The 15,956-nt window shown below is 35.7% G+C and overlaps 1 protein-coding gene across 1 annotated transcript in view; it reads left to right on the top strand.

Annotated features, from left to right (window-relative positions):
- GLS (glutaminase) overlaps nucleotides 1-15,956 on the top strand; it is a 78,927-nt gene that overhangs the window by 259 nt on the left and 62,712 nt on the right. The window contains 3 exon segments of the mRNA XM_008569671.1: nucleotides 1-126; nucleotides 13,830-13,926; nucleotides 14,278-14,399. The exon segment at nucleotides 1-126 is cut by the window's left edge and continues 10 nt beyond it. Of these exon segments, the coding sequence (XP_008567893.1) occupies nucleotides 1-126; nucleotides 13,830-13,926; nucleotides 14,278-14,399 (345 nt within the window).

The raw sequence follows: 15,956 nt of genomic DNA, 5'->3' as shown, positions 1-15,956 counted from the left end.
CACTCAGCCGCAGCCCGGGGCGTCGCCACCCGCCGCCCCGCCGGCGCCGGGGCCCAAGGACGGCCCCGGGGAGACTGACGCGTTCGGCAACAGCGAGGGCAAAGAGCTGGTGGCTGCAGGCGAAAAGTGAGTGTCTCCGCGAGGCGGAGGAGGTGTCCTTCCGCCAGGGACCCTGGCCCTGGGGGGCCTGCGGTGGGGCTGGATGGGAGCGGAGGTTCGAGAAAGGAAGAAAGAGATGCAGGGCGGCCTGCGCCGTCTGCGCCACGTGATGAGGCCCGGCCTCGCCCGCGCCGCCCCTCCTGCCCGCGCTTCCCTTCCTCGCCCCGGGCGCGGGACTCCCGGGTGGGGCCGCAGTGGAGCCCGAGGGGCTCGCCTGTATGGGAGCGGAGGTTCGAGAAAGGAAGAAAGAGATGCAGGGCGGCCTGCGCCGTCTGCGCCACGTGATGAGGCCCGGCCTCGCCCGCGCCGCCCCTCCTGCCCGCGCTTCCCTTCCTCGCCCCGGGCGCGGGACTCCCGGGTGGGGCCGCAGTGGAGCCCAAGGGGCTCGCCTGTCCGGCTCCCCGTCCCGGAGGGGCAGTTGCCGAGCCCGCGCCGCGTGCTCCGCCACCCGGCTCGCGGCTGTAGCGCCCGGCTGCCCTCCCAGCCCTTCGTAGGTGATGCCACAAGAACATCACCTAATGACATTTAGCAGTCGGGCGCTGAGCAGAGCTTGTTACCTTCTTACTCGTCGCTTTTCCATGCGCGAGTTTCCGCCCTGCCTGCCCTATCTCGGTCTCGCCACCATCCCATTGGAAGCCAGATGTGACCGATTGTTCTTAATATTTCTTAGGTAGCTCCTTCAGGCGTATGTAGAGCCATCTGGGGCACCGGAAGCAATGTTTAAGACATGAGATTAGGAGGAATAGGGTCATGTGACCGAGAAGATGAGGCACGCAGTACAGACCACCTGTTTCCACACGGGACCAGCTTTGGCCTGCCTGATGTCTTCCATGAGATGGACAGATTTTTAAAAAATAAAAGTCAAGTAGCCAAGACGAAATGTGACATAGAACTCAATTCAGTGAAAAATCTGAGTTGAGTAGGTTTGTGACTTAATTGTGATGGGATATTGACTCATCCTATATGGTTATAGCACAGTAGTTTAGTCTCAAAACAAAATTGGTTTTTCTTAAACAAGATACGAAGCAGTTTCCTGAATATTTTTGTCTTGTGTAATGTAAGTGGGCAAACTTTGTTTTCGCAGTATGGGTAAAAACTTACCTGTCTTCTTTCTGTATACCCTACTGTTTTTCAGACGTTGTGCTGACATTATGTGACCCGTTTTGCCTCCCTTTTACTTCTGTTGCTATTTCCAACCCTAGGGTACCTTAAGTCAAACTGAAAGTGTCATTCTTATAATTTCAATTTCGGGCCTGCTTGATATTTCCTGTAATTGAAGTAGGGACCTTCCTAAAACATTCCAAGTTAAAGTTGTTTTCTCGGACTGAAAAATATATTTAAAAAATCACTTGGTGATGAGCAGAATTTGTGGTATTCTGTGATAATGGTTTTGTGCCACAAAGTAGCCTTATGACCATGGGCAGGTCATTTAACATCTTGGATTAAATTGTCAAATCCCTTCAAGTTCTAAAAAGTTAGACTCTTGTTAAATTTGTACCTCTCTCTAATGTTTTAGGGTCTAGAATGTGTAGGCTTAATCTTATTTGGGACTCGTTTACCTTAATAGCGGTTTAACAGGCATGTAACAAGAGTTTAAATACAGGTGCCCAGAGTTACAGAATTGCAAAATGCAATCACTACCATTTAGAAGTTAACCTTAAAGGCTACAGGGTGGGAACTGCTTTCTATTGAAAATATGTCTTCAGGTATGTGTCTCTTCAGTGGCTCTAGTGTCCTTTTTTTTCCTCTTTTGTCAAATAAGAAATTGAGCTTTGTGATTTACTTGTTTCCCAGAAGTTTCTGGTTTCATTGCCGCCTTAATAAGAAATCATCTCTTAGCAATGTCCCCAAGGTTATGAGAAAAGAATTTTAATTTGCTTAAAGTTTCTATTATCTGAATGATCTGGTTTCCAAATGTAACTTTCCTCCTTTGTCTTCCATTTTGCCTTTCTTTGACAAACATTTCTCTTATCCTGGGAGGCTTCCAGTTGATCCTGTTATTCTTTCTAATGCTCAGCCTCCAAAGCATACATAGGTCATCCCTCAATCAGCAGTCCACTTGGAATGCCAGCACTCATTCAGTACTCTGCCAGATTTTATAGAATATTTTAAAAGAAATAGTCAAGTGAAAATTAAACTGTGTTAACATTTTGTAAAAGGCTTAAAACAATATTTGGCATGTGTTAAAAGCTGCATAACTGCTTATTAAATAAATGAGAAGAAATTGCTTCATTTATTGTAAAGCCTGTCAACAACATTGGCCTTTGAATTGAGAATTTATTTTTAGTTTTCAGAAAAAGTTTTTCTTGAGAAATTGTTGTACATATCTCATATGAAACTATGTGATTTGCTCTGCTAACCTTTTTTTTGCACTGCTGGTTAATAAGGTCGGAGTGAATTTAATACTTAACCACAGCAATTTCATTAGTTCACATGGCTGGGATATTTGCTTTTCCTCCTTTCCTTGTTTTGACTTTTCTCTATATTTTATTAGCCTTACCTTATATTCTGGAAAGAGATAGGATATAAGCAAGTTATCTGCATATCTTTTTTCCACAAACTGAACCAGTGCCACCCTAGATTATTCCGTCTCTTTCACACAATGTCAATCAAGTTTAGGTTTAGATTCTATGACTAATATTTTAATATCATATGGAAAAATGTAATGATCTTTGCTCAGTTTTCCTTGTAGTGGTCCTATTAAATTTTATCATTCATTCCATCATTTTGAAAACCAACTTTGCTTCGGCTCTCTTCATTTTTTAAATTATTCCCTCTGCTTTCCTGGCTCTTTTTGGATTTCCTTACTGGGTAAACCCTGAGGTCTTTCTTCCTTTCCTACCATCTGCCTTCTCAACAGCATATCATTTCTTTCAGCTTTGACTCTCATCTTTGTGTAGGTAATATTTAATCTCTTAATCCAAACCCTCTTTTCATATTTATCTTCATGTATCTGATAACTTCAGATTTAAAGTCTGTACCCCCATATCCAGTCTTTTCTCTAATTTATTTTGCATAATGTGAGATTAAGTGTAGAGTTTTAATTTTGAAATGTCATTTTCCTTTCAGAACACTAACAAGGACTGGAATGAGCATTATATCAAAGTCACAAACTATATTGTGGCATTCAAGAGCTCTGATTGACCTTTATGCCAATACTTGTCCAACATGGACATTTTTACTAGACTTGTCTCTTCTCTGTCAAGCATGCCATGCTTAATTTCTGTAAAGCCCAGAACAGCTGTATATATCCTATCTTAGTGAAGAGTCCTGGGAAGGGTCAGTGGGATGGGGTGAAGGGGCATTGTTAAGTTACTTTTTATTTGGGCATTTTATTTTATTTTATTTTTTATTTTTTATTTTTTTGTCTTTTTTCGTGACCGGCAACGGATCGCAACCCTCAGTGTCGCGCCCGTACCGGACCGGGACCGGCAACGGGATCACAACCCTCGGTGTTGCCCCCGCACCTCGCTCAGCCAGTGAGCGGCAGGTCTGCACGTGGGATCTGAACCCTCGGCGGGAGCGCTTCCCAAGCGGAGGACCGGCAACGGGATCGCAACCCTCCGTGTTGCCCCCGCACCTCGCTCAGCCAGTGAGCGGCAGGTCTGCACGTGGGATCTGAACCCTCGGGCGGGAGCGCTTCCCAAGCGGCGCACTGTAGCAGTGCGCCACCAGGCCGGCCCTGGGCATTTTATTTTTTAATTAGAAAGGAAAAGATATATAACAGAGAGATTAGGCTGGAAAAATATCAGCATGTTGTATGCTCATTAGAAAATAGATAATTCATACAAGGTTCAATATTGAAAGTGTTTCATAACAACAATAAGATCGTTTTCCCCTATCAGTTTGGCAGATGTTAAATCAGTTAATCCAGAAGGTGTGGGAAATAGGAACTCTTGTATTGCTGGTAGAAGTATAAATTAGTTTAGCTATTTTGGAGGGCTGTTTGGTAGTTTCTGTTAAAAACTGCATCTCGATGCAGTAATTGCATGTTTACATATCTACACAAAGTCAAGGCATTGAAAAAAAAATAAAATTTTAATTATATGAGAATAATTTAGAGTATATTTAAATTTAAAAATAAAAGTGCCAGCTAAAATTATTTCAGCTTCAGATAGTATGGCTTTATATTTTGGTAGTTCATATTTTTATTAAGTGTAAAGTGAAGGGCAAAGAAAGTCATCATATTGTATATTGTGAGAATTGAATTTCAGAATAAGATGAAATGCTTATGCATTTCAGCAAACATTGGATAGGGTCAATTGAACAATACTGATGATGAATTGAGACAGTATTTGGCAAATATAGGTAATATATTTTGGAATTGAAAGACTACCCTTGTTGAAATAGATAGCAAATGTTTTTATGATCCTTTAGTACTGCATTTGCTCTTAATTTGTAAAAGTTAACATATTTACAATTCACTTAAATATACTTTCAATCTTGTTTTAGTTTACTGCATTTGCTCTTAATTTGTAAAAGTTAACATATTTACAATTCACTTAAATATACTTTCATAAATTTTTTGTGTGGGCTTCTCAGTCAACCCCTCAGTTATATTATTTGTGATTTTGTCAGTATTAAAAATTTTTTTCCAGGTCATGGTTATCAGTGAGTTTTAGTTTTGTTTTAATGGCAAGTGAAAAAAGTGCTGGTTAAACTCTATATATCATAACATTTTTTGCAGCCTAATATTTACATTAAACCATATGCATCCATTAGCCATTGATAAATTTTTTCTTGATCTGTAATTAACAAACTGCGTGCGGCTGATTTTATGTGTATTTAGATAAAGTTCACTGAAAGACCAAGAATTAGATCTTGAAGTTTCATCTCCTTGAGTTTTACCTTCTTGTTTATAGACTACTGTTTTATAGAGAAGTCTCCCTATCTCAAAGTCAGCTAACTGAGGAAATGACTACCAAATAGAATTCAACCTTTTTCATGAGGTGGTATGTAGACAAAGAAGTGGGGTAGGGGTAGGGGCAATGTTTCCATCTGAAAAAGGTAAATGTAACCTTGAAGAGAAATTTGCTGAAAATATTTGTGAGTTTCTTTGAATTTTAAAAAATTATTTGAAGAAATCAGTAAGAGGCTGTACTACTTCCTTGTGATATTTGAAGTGAAGAAAAATCATGGCTGTAGAAACTGAAAGTCTAATTGTAGGATTTGCATTTTTTAAGAAGCTCAATCATATTAAACCCTGTATAAAGCAAGGTTATATTTTATAGTTGTCTGTCTGTACTTTTTCATCTTTTAAGTCATTTGCTAGTAAGAGGAATGCTTAAGAAAACTGTGAACAGACATATTTATAAAAATAGATACTAATTATTGATATCTCTAAGTGAGATACATAACTTGAAGGTACAGACACTATTATCACAATTTTACCCTGGAATCTACTCTGCTGTATAATTGCTTTGGTTATGAAACACATTGCATATGACTGATTATGGCACTTGGTGATTTTCTGACCACCTACAAAGTAGTAGAAGCAAAATGTTAATGTGCCTTGGCTTCCTTTGGGAAGTATCCTCTGCTTGGTATGTAACATTTATTATTGTTTACTGATTTCTAAAGAAATGTTTGTAGTGAAACCACTGCTTTCAAAACATAGAACTGTTGATGTTGTGTGATGAAAAAAGATTGATAGCTTTAGGATTTAGAAATATATTTTTGCCTACTAATTTCTAGTACAGGCTTCTAAAGATGATTATAACATTGTCATCTTGATAGGTATATTTTGAGTGACACAGGAACTTTGATTTTTGGTGGGAGTTGTACACATTTTCTGAAGAGCAATTTTTAAGCTGTGTGAGTAACATAAAATATTCATTCCTTTTTAGGAATCTAGACTAACAAAATAAACTGAAGTGCAGGAAGATTTATTCCCTAATATTTTTGGTCCATTATGCATATTACAGGAAAATGGAGAAAACTTGTTTTAAACATTAGTGAGATGGTTAAGTAAATTATGGTTCATCCACAGGAGAGTCTCTTATTTAGTCATTTAAAATGTATACAGATACTTTCTAGGGATTTAAGAAAATGTAATGTTAAGCCAAAAGTTAGAATACAGAATTTTCTGTGCAGTATGATCTCAAGTGATCTTAAGCTTTCAAAAAAAGCTTAGAAAAAGTAAGAGAAGGAAGTAAGCCAAAATGACATTAGTATTTGTGATTTACAAGAATGGGCATTGTTTTTCCTGCCTCCTAATAGTTACTTTTAAGATTTCCCATTATGAGTGGGAAACTTCTAAAACAGTGGAAAACATTATATAACTTCGAAAATCAGAGGAACCACATCTGTTAAATTTTGAACTTGTAAATCTCTACTTAGCTGCCTAGTCTGCTACTCTAATATTGAAAAAAAATATGAAAAAAGATGAATGGATTTTTACAGCTCCTATTTTTCTGCATCATCCAATCATATTCACTATTGTCCTCAAACAACAAACTTCTAAAATTCTGAACTATGCTTGATCCTTAGAAAATGTTGCATATTTCTCTGCCATATTAAACATTATAATGAATAGAGTCTAACACTTCTTGTTCAACTTATGTTTATTATAAGGAAGCATTACTATACTGTGTTAATACAGTGATGCTCTAAGACAAATGCTGGCAAACTTTTTATCTTAAAGGCCAAATAGTAAACATTTTTGGCTTTTTGGGCTCTCTGGTCTCTTGTTATAAGTACTGAGGTCAGCTGCGGTAGCAAAGCAGCCACAGAAAAGAGATATATGAATGGGTGTGGCTGCCTTTCAATAAAACTTTATTTACAAAATGGGTGGCCCCTGCTGTAGTTTGCCCATCCCTGCAATAAAGAGTGTTTAGTTGTGAGGGGTTCCCATATACCTTGATTGGTTCTGCTTTGAACGAGTTTATTCTTGCTTGAGTTTTTGTGTCATGTATCAGTTGCTACATGTTATTCCTGTCCTTCGTGTCTTCACCATAGCAGTCCTTCCTCAATTTTACCGTCTGTACCCAATTCCCCTTAGCTTTTTTTCCGAATTGTGGTAAAATATACATAACATTAAATTTACCGTGTTAGCCATTTTTAAGTGTACAGTTCAGTGGCATTAAGTGTAAGTACGTAGGTCCCGAGTGAGTAAAGTTTATGATCTCAGTTTAGGGATTTAGGAGGGCATCTATTTTTAGCAACTCAAAAACTGAGAATCAGAGTTGGAAGTGACTTTAAAGAACATCTAGTTCCACCTCATTTTGCATATTTTGTAAGCTCCCCACAGATATTAAGTGAACCAATTCATACAGTATTAGGACTTTTTTTTGTCTATTGCTAGCAGATTAATAAAATACTTTATTGAATTAATTACTTTTTTAGGTTCAGAACTGGAAGAGAACTTAACCCATTTCTCCAGCTGCTGTTTTTTCTTTTGTTATACTCCCTACAAGTTGCTGTTCTCCTCTACTGGAATCCTTCCTGGACAAGAGTTCACTCCTCAGAGGGCAGCCCATTCCATTTTCAAAGCTGTTTTGTTTTTCCTTATGTGTAGCTGAAGTTTGCCTTTCATTGACTTCTACTTATATATTTTGGTTATTCTGAACAAGTCATCTGTAGTGGTATCAAAGTGATTGCAGTGACAGAATTCACATAATACCTTGTAGTTTTCCTACTAGAATGATTTATTAAAAATCACTTTGCTAAGGAATGTTGTTGGGAAGACTAACAGAGTTGGACATTCTAGACTAGGTCTGGCCAGTTTCTAGTCTTCCCGCCTGAAACAGGCAGACTGCCTCCTGGGTTAAACTTCAAAAGTTGTGCACATGTGGGCAAATTGCCACCAGCTGATATGGACAGCCTTAGCGCTTCCTCATGCTTTTTACTTTGGCTTGCTCTTGAATAAATTTCTTCAGTAAAGTTCAATCAAAATAGCAGCCCTAATTTAATATAATCTCATCCTCACTTTTTACGGGATGCAGTTTCAACAAGGCAGAACAAGAATTTAGTCATCTAACATAAGTAATTCCCTTATTAGCATTTTGGTTAGAAATTCTTCAATAGGTAAGGAGCCTCATCTTTTGTTATTCTTAATGAACTCCAAATATTCCTCCTAAAATGGAGTGGTAGCAGCTGAGCACAGTTGGGGTGGCAGAGCAGGAAGAGTCTGGGACTAAGAACAAAGGACCAGCTTTATAGAACTAATTCTAGTCCAGCCACTTAAGCAACATGTCCATTGTCACAACTCGACTTTGAGACTCTGTCTTTATCTGTAAATTGGGGCAATTAACCCCTTAATTTACCTCATAGGGTTTTAAGATAAGGCAACAGAAAATGTTAACAATAAAGCCTTAAAAGTTGTAAGTTTTTATTTTTAACTTCCACCAATAATTAGCCTTTGGGCAAAATGATTTGGAAGATAAACAGAATTTGTCACTTTATGAGACTTACATTCATTGTGATATACTCATGGTATTATGGGGTCAGTCATCATCAATTCACCTTTCAACCTGACAGGTTTAATCTGCTAATTTGCTGGTATTGATGGATATTTGCTATCAATCAGATCACTCTAAATTCCAAATGATAAATTGGTTTAAATACAACCCTAAATATCTTGTTAAGGATAATTTTTAAATGAAGACATAAAAAGACCAGTGCATTCTTTTGTATTCTGTTAGTAGGCCTCATTTTTTTAAAGCCCATATGAGAAAACTATAGTAGTTTTTGATTATGTGTTTTAAGAGTTACATGGGGAACAAGAAAAAAAGAGTTACATGGGGTTGCAAAAAAAGAAAAAAAAAAAGAAATAAGAAAGTCATTGCCAGGCCAGCCCGTGGCTAACTCGGGAGACTGTGGTGGTGATAACACCAAGGCTGTGGGTTCGGATCCCATATAGGGATGGCCGGTTAGCTCATTGGGTGAGCATGGTGCTGACACCACCAAGTCAAGGGTTAAGATCCCCTTACCAGTCATCTTTAAAAAAAAAAAAGTCATTGCCCATTTTGAAAGTTTAAGCTTTGGAGGTCAGATGATATTAAATGTTATTTAACAAAATAAGGATGTACAGTTGATTTCAATTTTTTTCCTTTGTTTTTTATTTTCCTCCTTTCATGTGATAGAGTTTTTTATTTATAAAATTTTGAACTGATGAAGATGAGTTTGTATTATTGCTCCTAATTACAAAACTCCTAATTAGAAACTTTCTTGATTTCCCCCACCCATTAAAGCAAAATTAAATGCTTTATTTGTACTTCCTGATACTTTTTGATATTTCTACCATAGTACTTGCCACATTGCTGTCATCTTATCTCTTTTTCTAGACAGCAACCTTATTTTATTCACCTTTACATTCCCAATGCTTGACACATAATAACTGTATAAGCAAAGTGCAAAAGCAAGTGAGTGCTAAAAAGAATATAGAAAATCTGGTTGGGCAGAGTCCTGTGAAACAATAGGAATGGTCATTTATACCTTGAAGGTTTAGGGAAGGGAAGGTTATAAACAGAAGGCATGATACGTAAAAAGTAAAGGTTAGATAGCAGGACTTATTTACAAGTCAAATGAGTTTAGTCAGTTAAGTTGGGGAATTTTAAGGGATAAGTTAGGAATAGATAGTGCGAAGCTAAATTACAGAGAACCAAATACCAGACTGAGGAGTCTGAATTGTCCTTTGGTATTGGGAAACTGGTTGATCACTAGAGCAAGCAAAGACAGTGCCTCTTCATGTTGCAGAAGTTGGCCCTGAATTTAAACTACATGTGTATATTTTTTTGGGTCGTCTCCTCATTTATCAGTTGACTTATATAGATCTCTCTCAATGCTAAAAATTAGGTATTTATGTAATAGCATATAGGTAGAAACAGGCACCTTAATTCTTATATCCTATGCTGTAGCTGTTTGCCGTTCTTTGTTAAGAACCCAAAAAAAAGACCAAAGGGATGAAGGTAAGCCTTTTGCCAGAAATTTCCTTGTGTCGCCATGCTTCTAGCTCCTACCCATCCTTCAAGTTTAGCTCAAATTGCACCTCTTCTAAAAAAGCTTTACCTTATTAGTCCTCAGTGAAGTAATTTTCTAATGATTGGATCCCATAGTTTGTTTCTTATAATTTTTTGTTATGTCCTTCTAGAATGTAAGCAATGCTTGACATGGTGCTGTACATGTCATAGTTAAATACATGGAATTTTTCTTTTTCATTAAAAAAAAATCGTTTCTTTTTTTAAGGCAGTTATTGTGTGAGGCTAATGTAGGGGAAGGAATGGGTAAAAGAAGGAATAAAATGGTGAAAGGATCCTAAAGGCAGAAATTAGAAAGGAAATGAGAGAGAATGAAAGGGAAGGAATAAAAAGATGTGAAAGAAGGATTTTTCTTTGGATTTACTTTTCTTCTATATATCCTGTTTTAACTTCTGGGTGTTTTAACCATTTTATGTTTTTCCTTCCAGGGAATCTGGAAGGCTTAGTTGGGTTTATCAGTAATTGTTGATGATGATTTGAAATTCCGCAATAATCTGTTTTTTGTAATTAGAACTGAAATGCTTCTCAAGGATTTTGTAGTTACTATAAAGTTACTGAAAGCCATAGTTTTTAGCTTTTAAATTTTAATAGCAAAATGTGTTATTGTGAAGTATTGCTGTAAAGACTTTAAATTTGAGGAGAGAAAGCGAGTAAAGCAAGAAGGATGTTTGGAATAATTTCTACCTTTCTGAAAATTTGGGGAGAATATTTGTATTTGTTTCTTCACTAGACTGTTGAAGCTAACTAATTCTCAGATATTAGAGTCTGAGCTTTTAAATGCTGAGATAAGTAGTAATTTATTTCTATCAATTTTGACAGTTTATTTTGTGAGCACGTTTTTTAGGGATGGCTTAAATTGTTTCTCCTGTGGATAAAAATTAGTTTCTTTTTAAAAGCAAGTACATATTTACTTTTTTTGCTAGCTATGACAATAACATGGGCATTTTAATTTTTTTGCACTATGTACCATAAGTCTATATTTTATGTTATTTACATAGCTTTTAAGCAAAGCAAATACCATTTACTGGTGTGATAAATACATAGAAAGCTTATTCTGCAGTTTTTAAAAGTGATCAGCTACCACTATCTGAAGTTTATCTGACAAACCGTTTTCTGTAAATAATTGATATGTTGTTATTCACTGATTTTTTGACAACTGGTTCAATTTTTCTTTAAATATGAGATCATCAGTATTGTTGAACTCTGTTTAATGGTATTAGATCAGGTTAAGACCTAGAGAACTTGTTTGTACCTCATAAAAGCCAGTAAGTTAGAGACACTGTATAGTGTAATTGTAAATAGTTTGGACTCTGGATTCAGAGAAACGGGATTTAAGTCCATCTCAGCCATTGTGCAACCTTGGGAAGTTTCTTAACCTATTTGAGCCTCTGTGTCCTCATCCGTGAAATGGGAATCAAGTTATTCATTTTTTTCAACAAGTAATAAGTTTGTTGAGCTTCTGCTATATACCAGGAACCATACTATATTTTGTATAATAATAGTATCTCTGTCATAAGATCATTGTAGGATTAAATTATAATGCATATAAAACACTTAGCACAGTATCTAGAATATAAATGATCGATAAGTTTTAGCTACTAAGTTGTCTAAGAGGAAAAATAGGTTCAGGAAATAATTATATATTTAGAATATGTCATTAAAATTTTATGATAATCCTATGTGATAGTTTTTTAAAAACATTGCTGTGAAGTTAATATATTTTAAGGTTGACTTTAGAAACTAAAAGTTGGTATAACAGTTTTGAAAACAAATATAAGTGATATTAATGCCAATATTAATGTTTCTTTTAGGAGGAATTTTATATATGTATATTTTAAGGTTGACTTTAGAAACTAAAAGTTGGTGTAACAGTTTTGAAACCGAATATAAACGATATTAGTGCCAATATTAATGTTTCTTTTAGGAATTTTATATGTGTGTATGTAAATATATATTCTTTGTCAGCCAACTCTATTGTCTTTTAAGGTAGAAATATATGTACCATTAATAGTAGTTTGGGAAGTAATTATATTAGGAAATAATTAAATACATGTGGTGTTATTAAAGTATAGAACAATTATATAATCTTTGGGTAATCCAGAAAATATTGAGATATCTTCTAGATGTTTTTCCTAAACTTTTCTAAGCTCTCTTCAACAGTATAAAGCACAATTTTGAATAGACTTCTGCTGTGTGACAGTTTTTTTTTTTTAAGCAAAAGTAATGTTTATAATTTTCCTATGAAAATTGCCATTATACTTATGGCTAATACAGAACTGACTATATTAAGTTCTGAATTAATTTTAAGAAAATGAGTATTTCCTCCTTTTCTGTCTCTCATATTCTCTCTTGCTTTCTTGAAATACAGGTAAGGTTCTTTCCTGAATATTTTATATGGACATATGTACATACATATATATTTACACACATACACACACATGTATTATGTATGTATTTCCCCCTGCCTTTTTTTTTTTTTTTCCTTTTTGTCTTTTTTCGTGTCCGGCAACGGATCGCAACCCTCAGTGTCGCACCCGTACCGGACCGGGACCGGCAACGGGATCGCAACCCTCGGCGGGAGCGCCGCCGTGCTCCCACACGGCGCACTGTAGCAGTGCGCCACTGGGCCGGCCCCTCCCCCTGCCATTTTAATAAATAGTGATAGGTGGAGAGGGAGTTCGTCTGCCTTAGGTTTGTAATCCTAATAACATCACTATAATACTTACACAATCATTGATATTCAGAATAATGAAATTTGTTATTTTCAGTGTCAGAGCCAAAAAAATAAGACCTTTAATAGGCTTATCATAATTTGTTTACTTGAAAGCTTTTCAGTGGATAGGAAGAAATTCCTTTCTTGTTGAAAAGTTTGGTTAATCATAGCATATTATTATACTATTTTAGTTAAGATTTTAATGGTAAAATTTTTCTAATAATCTCTATGATTTTTGGAATTTGATCTGTGTATGTTTTCCTGGATGACTTTAGAAATAATAGCTACAACTACCATCAATTGCGTATTTACTCTCTACCAGGCAGCATTCTGCAGGTGTTGAGTATATTGAGTCAACTGATCCTCACAACCCTGTGAGGTAGGCGCTATTATCCCCCTTTCTCAGATGAGGTAACTGAATCACAGAAAGGTTAATTAATTTACCCAAGTTTACAGGCTCGTATTACAGTCAGGATTCAAGAACTTGTGCACTTGATCTTAATCACCACTGTCCAATGACTAATTGCTGTTTCTCCCAGATTTTACAATCAGGTTAACTATTTGAATAATATATATAGTCATCATACTTAAAAAAAAAAATGAAAACAACCTAACAGTGTTGACTCTTACCTGAACATTTGCTGAGCTCTATGGTTAATATTGGGTGATTGCACTAGGCTGTATAATAAGATCTCACCAAACACGACTAGGCATTAGCACAACTAGAGTTGATAACCAAGATTTCAAAACCTGGGATTTTAAAAATATCTATGCATTAATGAGTCATTTTTTACTTGTTTTGCATTGTGGTTTCTAGTAGTACTGATTTGATTTTGATAAATCAACATTTATTATGACTATAGCCTTGATGAGTACATCAACTCAGTTGTCTGTTTCAATGATTATTTAAAAAGAGATTTAGTTAAAATCCATTAGAATGTTCACACAAGGATTAATTTTGTATTCTTTCTCCCCTTTAGTAAAATAAAACAGGGTCTGTTACCTAGTTTGGAGGATTTGCTGTTCTATACAATTGCTGAAGGACAAGAGAAAATACCTGTTCATAAATTTATTACAGTAAGTTTTTATATTTATCTTAACTTTTATAAAATTGGTAATACTAAATCAATAATATAGTATTAATTGAAATGTAGTCTTAAAGGTCATCTTATATGTAGATTCTGACTGACACTGTTTCTCTTATTATGTTTTCAAATTTTTATCATGCTCATTTCAAGGTAATCTGTGAAAGAGAAAGAAACAATGAGAAACTTGTCCAGAAAGTGGGTAATAGTGACACTAAAATGCCATATACATGTTCAAGGCTTGAGTAGAAATTTTTATATACAGAATAAAAACTTGTATTTGGAATAAGCATATACATTATTTGCACTATATATTTACAAACTCTTATTTTTTTAAAAACAGGCACTCAAATCTACAGGATTGCGAACGTCTGATCCCAGGTTGAAAGAGTGTATGGATATGTTAAGATTAACTCTTCAAACAACATCAGATGGTGTCATGCTAGACAAAGATCTTTTTAAAAAGTAAAAATTTCTGCCAAACCTTTAATGGTGATTTGCTATGATATATGGTGATTTTGCTTTTAAAACAAAATTGCATCTTTGAAGGCCAGTGCTTCCTGTGTAACTGAAAAAGGGGACTTAAAACATCGTTCTTTTGAAGATCTTGGTGCACGTTAAGGTTCTCTAATACACTGGGCCAAGAGTATACTTTCTTTTATCTGTTTTATGGAAATTTGTACACAGATATTTCTAATTTACAGTACCTAGTGATTGCACTCAATTTGAATAGAGCACACCCTTTGTCCTGTCATTGCTTGTATTGATTCCCCCATTCATGTACATATTTTACAGGCTTTCTCAACATAGTTCTTTCCTACAAGGTGATTTAGATGACATCATAAAATGTTAGGGCTTCAGACAGTTTTGTATTCCTCACGTTTACATATCTGCATTGTCTCGTTTTCTCCTCATTCAGGCATAGTAATACATAGGCTTTTAAGTATTTTCATTTGCCTTAAAACAGTTATGAACTAAAGACAACTTTGGATAGTAAAGCCTTGATTTGATTGAATGAGAATATTTATTTTGACATTTCTATATTCGCATATTTGTTTATGATTTATCTTCATTAATGTGTTCCTACTGATTTGATTACTTAAAAATTTAATGGACAACATGTTTGTAATGGATCCCAAAGAGTCAAGTTGTATTTTAAACTACTAATAGTTAAGTGGAATCTAATATAAAACTGTAAACACTACTATAAGACATTGGCTTTTTTGAGACAATAGGCTTAGGTGAAGTAGATCCAGAGAATTTCTACATTTGCTTTGAAAGTTTATTTGTGTGTATATATGTATTTACTCTTATTTTGTTTTGCGGGTTGGATGATTTGTTCTAGATATTTCCTGGGAATATCCTGGAATATTAAATCTTCGAAGGTATAAGTATTTAACTGAAGTTCTGTGAAGTTTCCTGGCATGCTGTAAAGCACTGCTGACAGTTTTGGATTCTTGACTTTTCACTGGGAGGTTCTTGGTTTTGTTAACTCAGCTGACCTTAAAGTGTAGGTTTTAGGTCTGTGTTGCAATTGGTTGCAATCATTGCAATTAGAAATTTTGAGTCACCAGCACCTGTTTCATTGTGGAGGGAAGAATATTATTTCTAGACTTATTTGTGCCTTTGCAGTTGTGATTATTTTATTTTTAGTGTTCATGGACTATCTGTGCAAGGTACTACCTGATTATGGTGCTTTCTGGGGAGTTATTTTGGTGTATCTGTGAATAAAGTTGTCAGAGAGATGGCAGGTAGATCTGTTGATAAGATAATAGGAATGCTTTGGAATTTTAAGTGGAAGCAGTATCTTACACATTTTTTTAATACTTTTAAAAATGTTTTGTGAAAAATAAAAAGTGTTTTGTGCTTTATAAACATAATGCTGTGTTGAAATATGAAATTTAAAGGAATGTAAGTAGTCTGATTATGAAGCCAGGATATAATCATAATATTTTCTACCAACAATGATATTAAGGGATAATAATTATCATTATTTTAAACACTAATCCAATTATAAATATC

The sequence above is a fragment of the Galeopterus variegatus genome, unplaced genomic scaffold (assembly GCF_000696425.1).
Source record: "Galeopterus variegatus unplaced genomic scaffold, G_variegatus-3.0.2 Scaffold523, whole genome shotgun sequence".
Lineage (NCBI taxonomy): Eukaryota > Metazoa > Chordata > Mammalia > Dermoptera > Cynocephalidae > Galeopterus > Galeopterus variegatus.
This window is presented reverse-complemented; position numbering and strand designations above follow the sequence as displayed.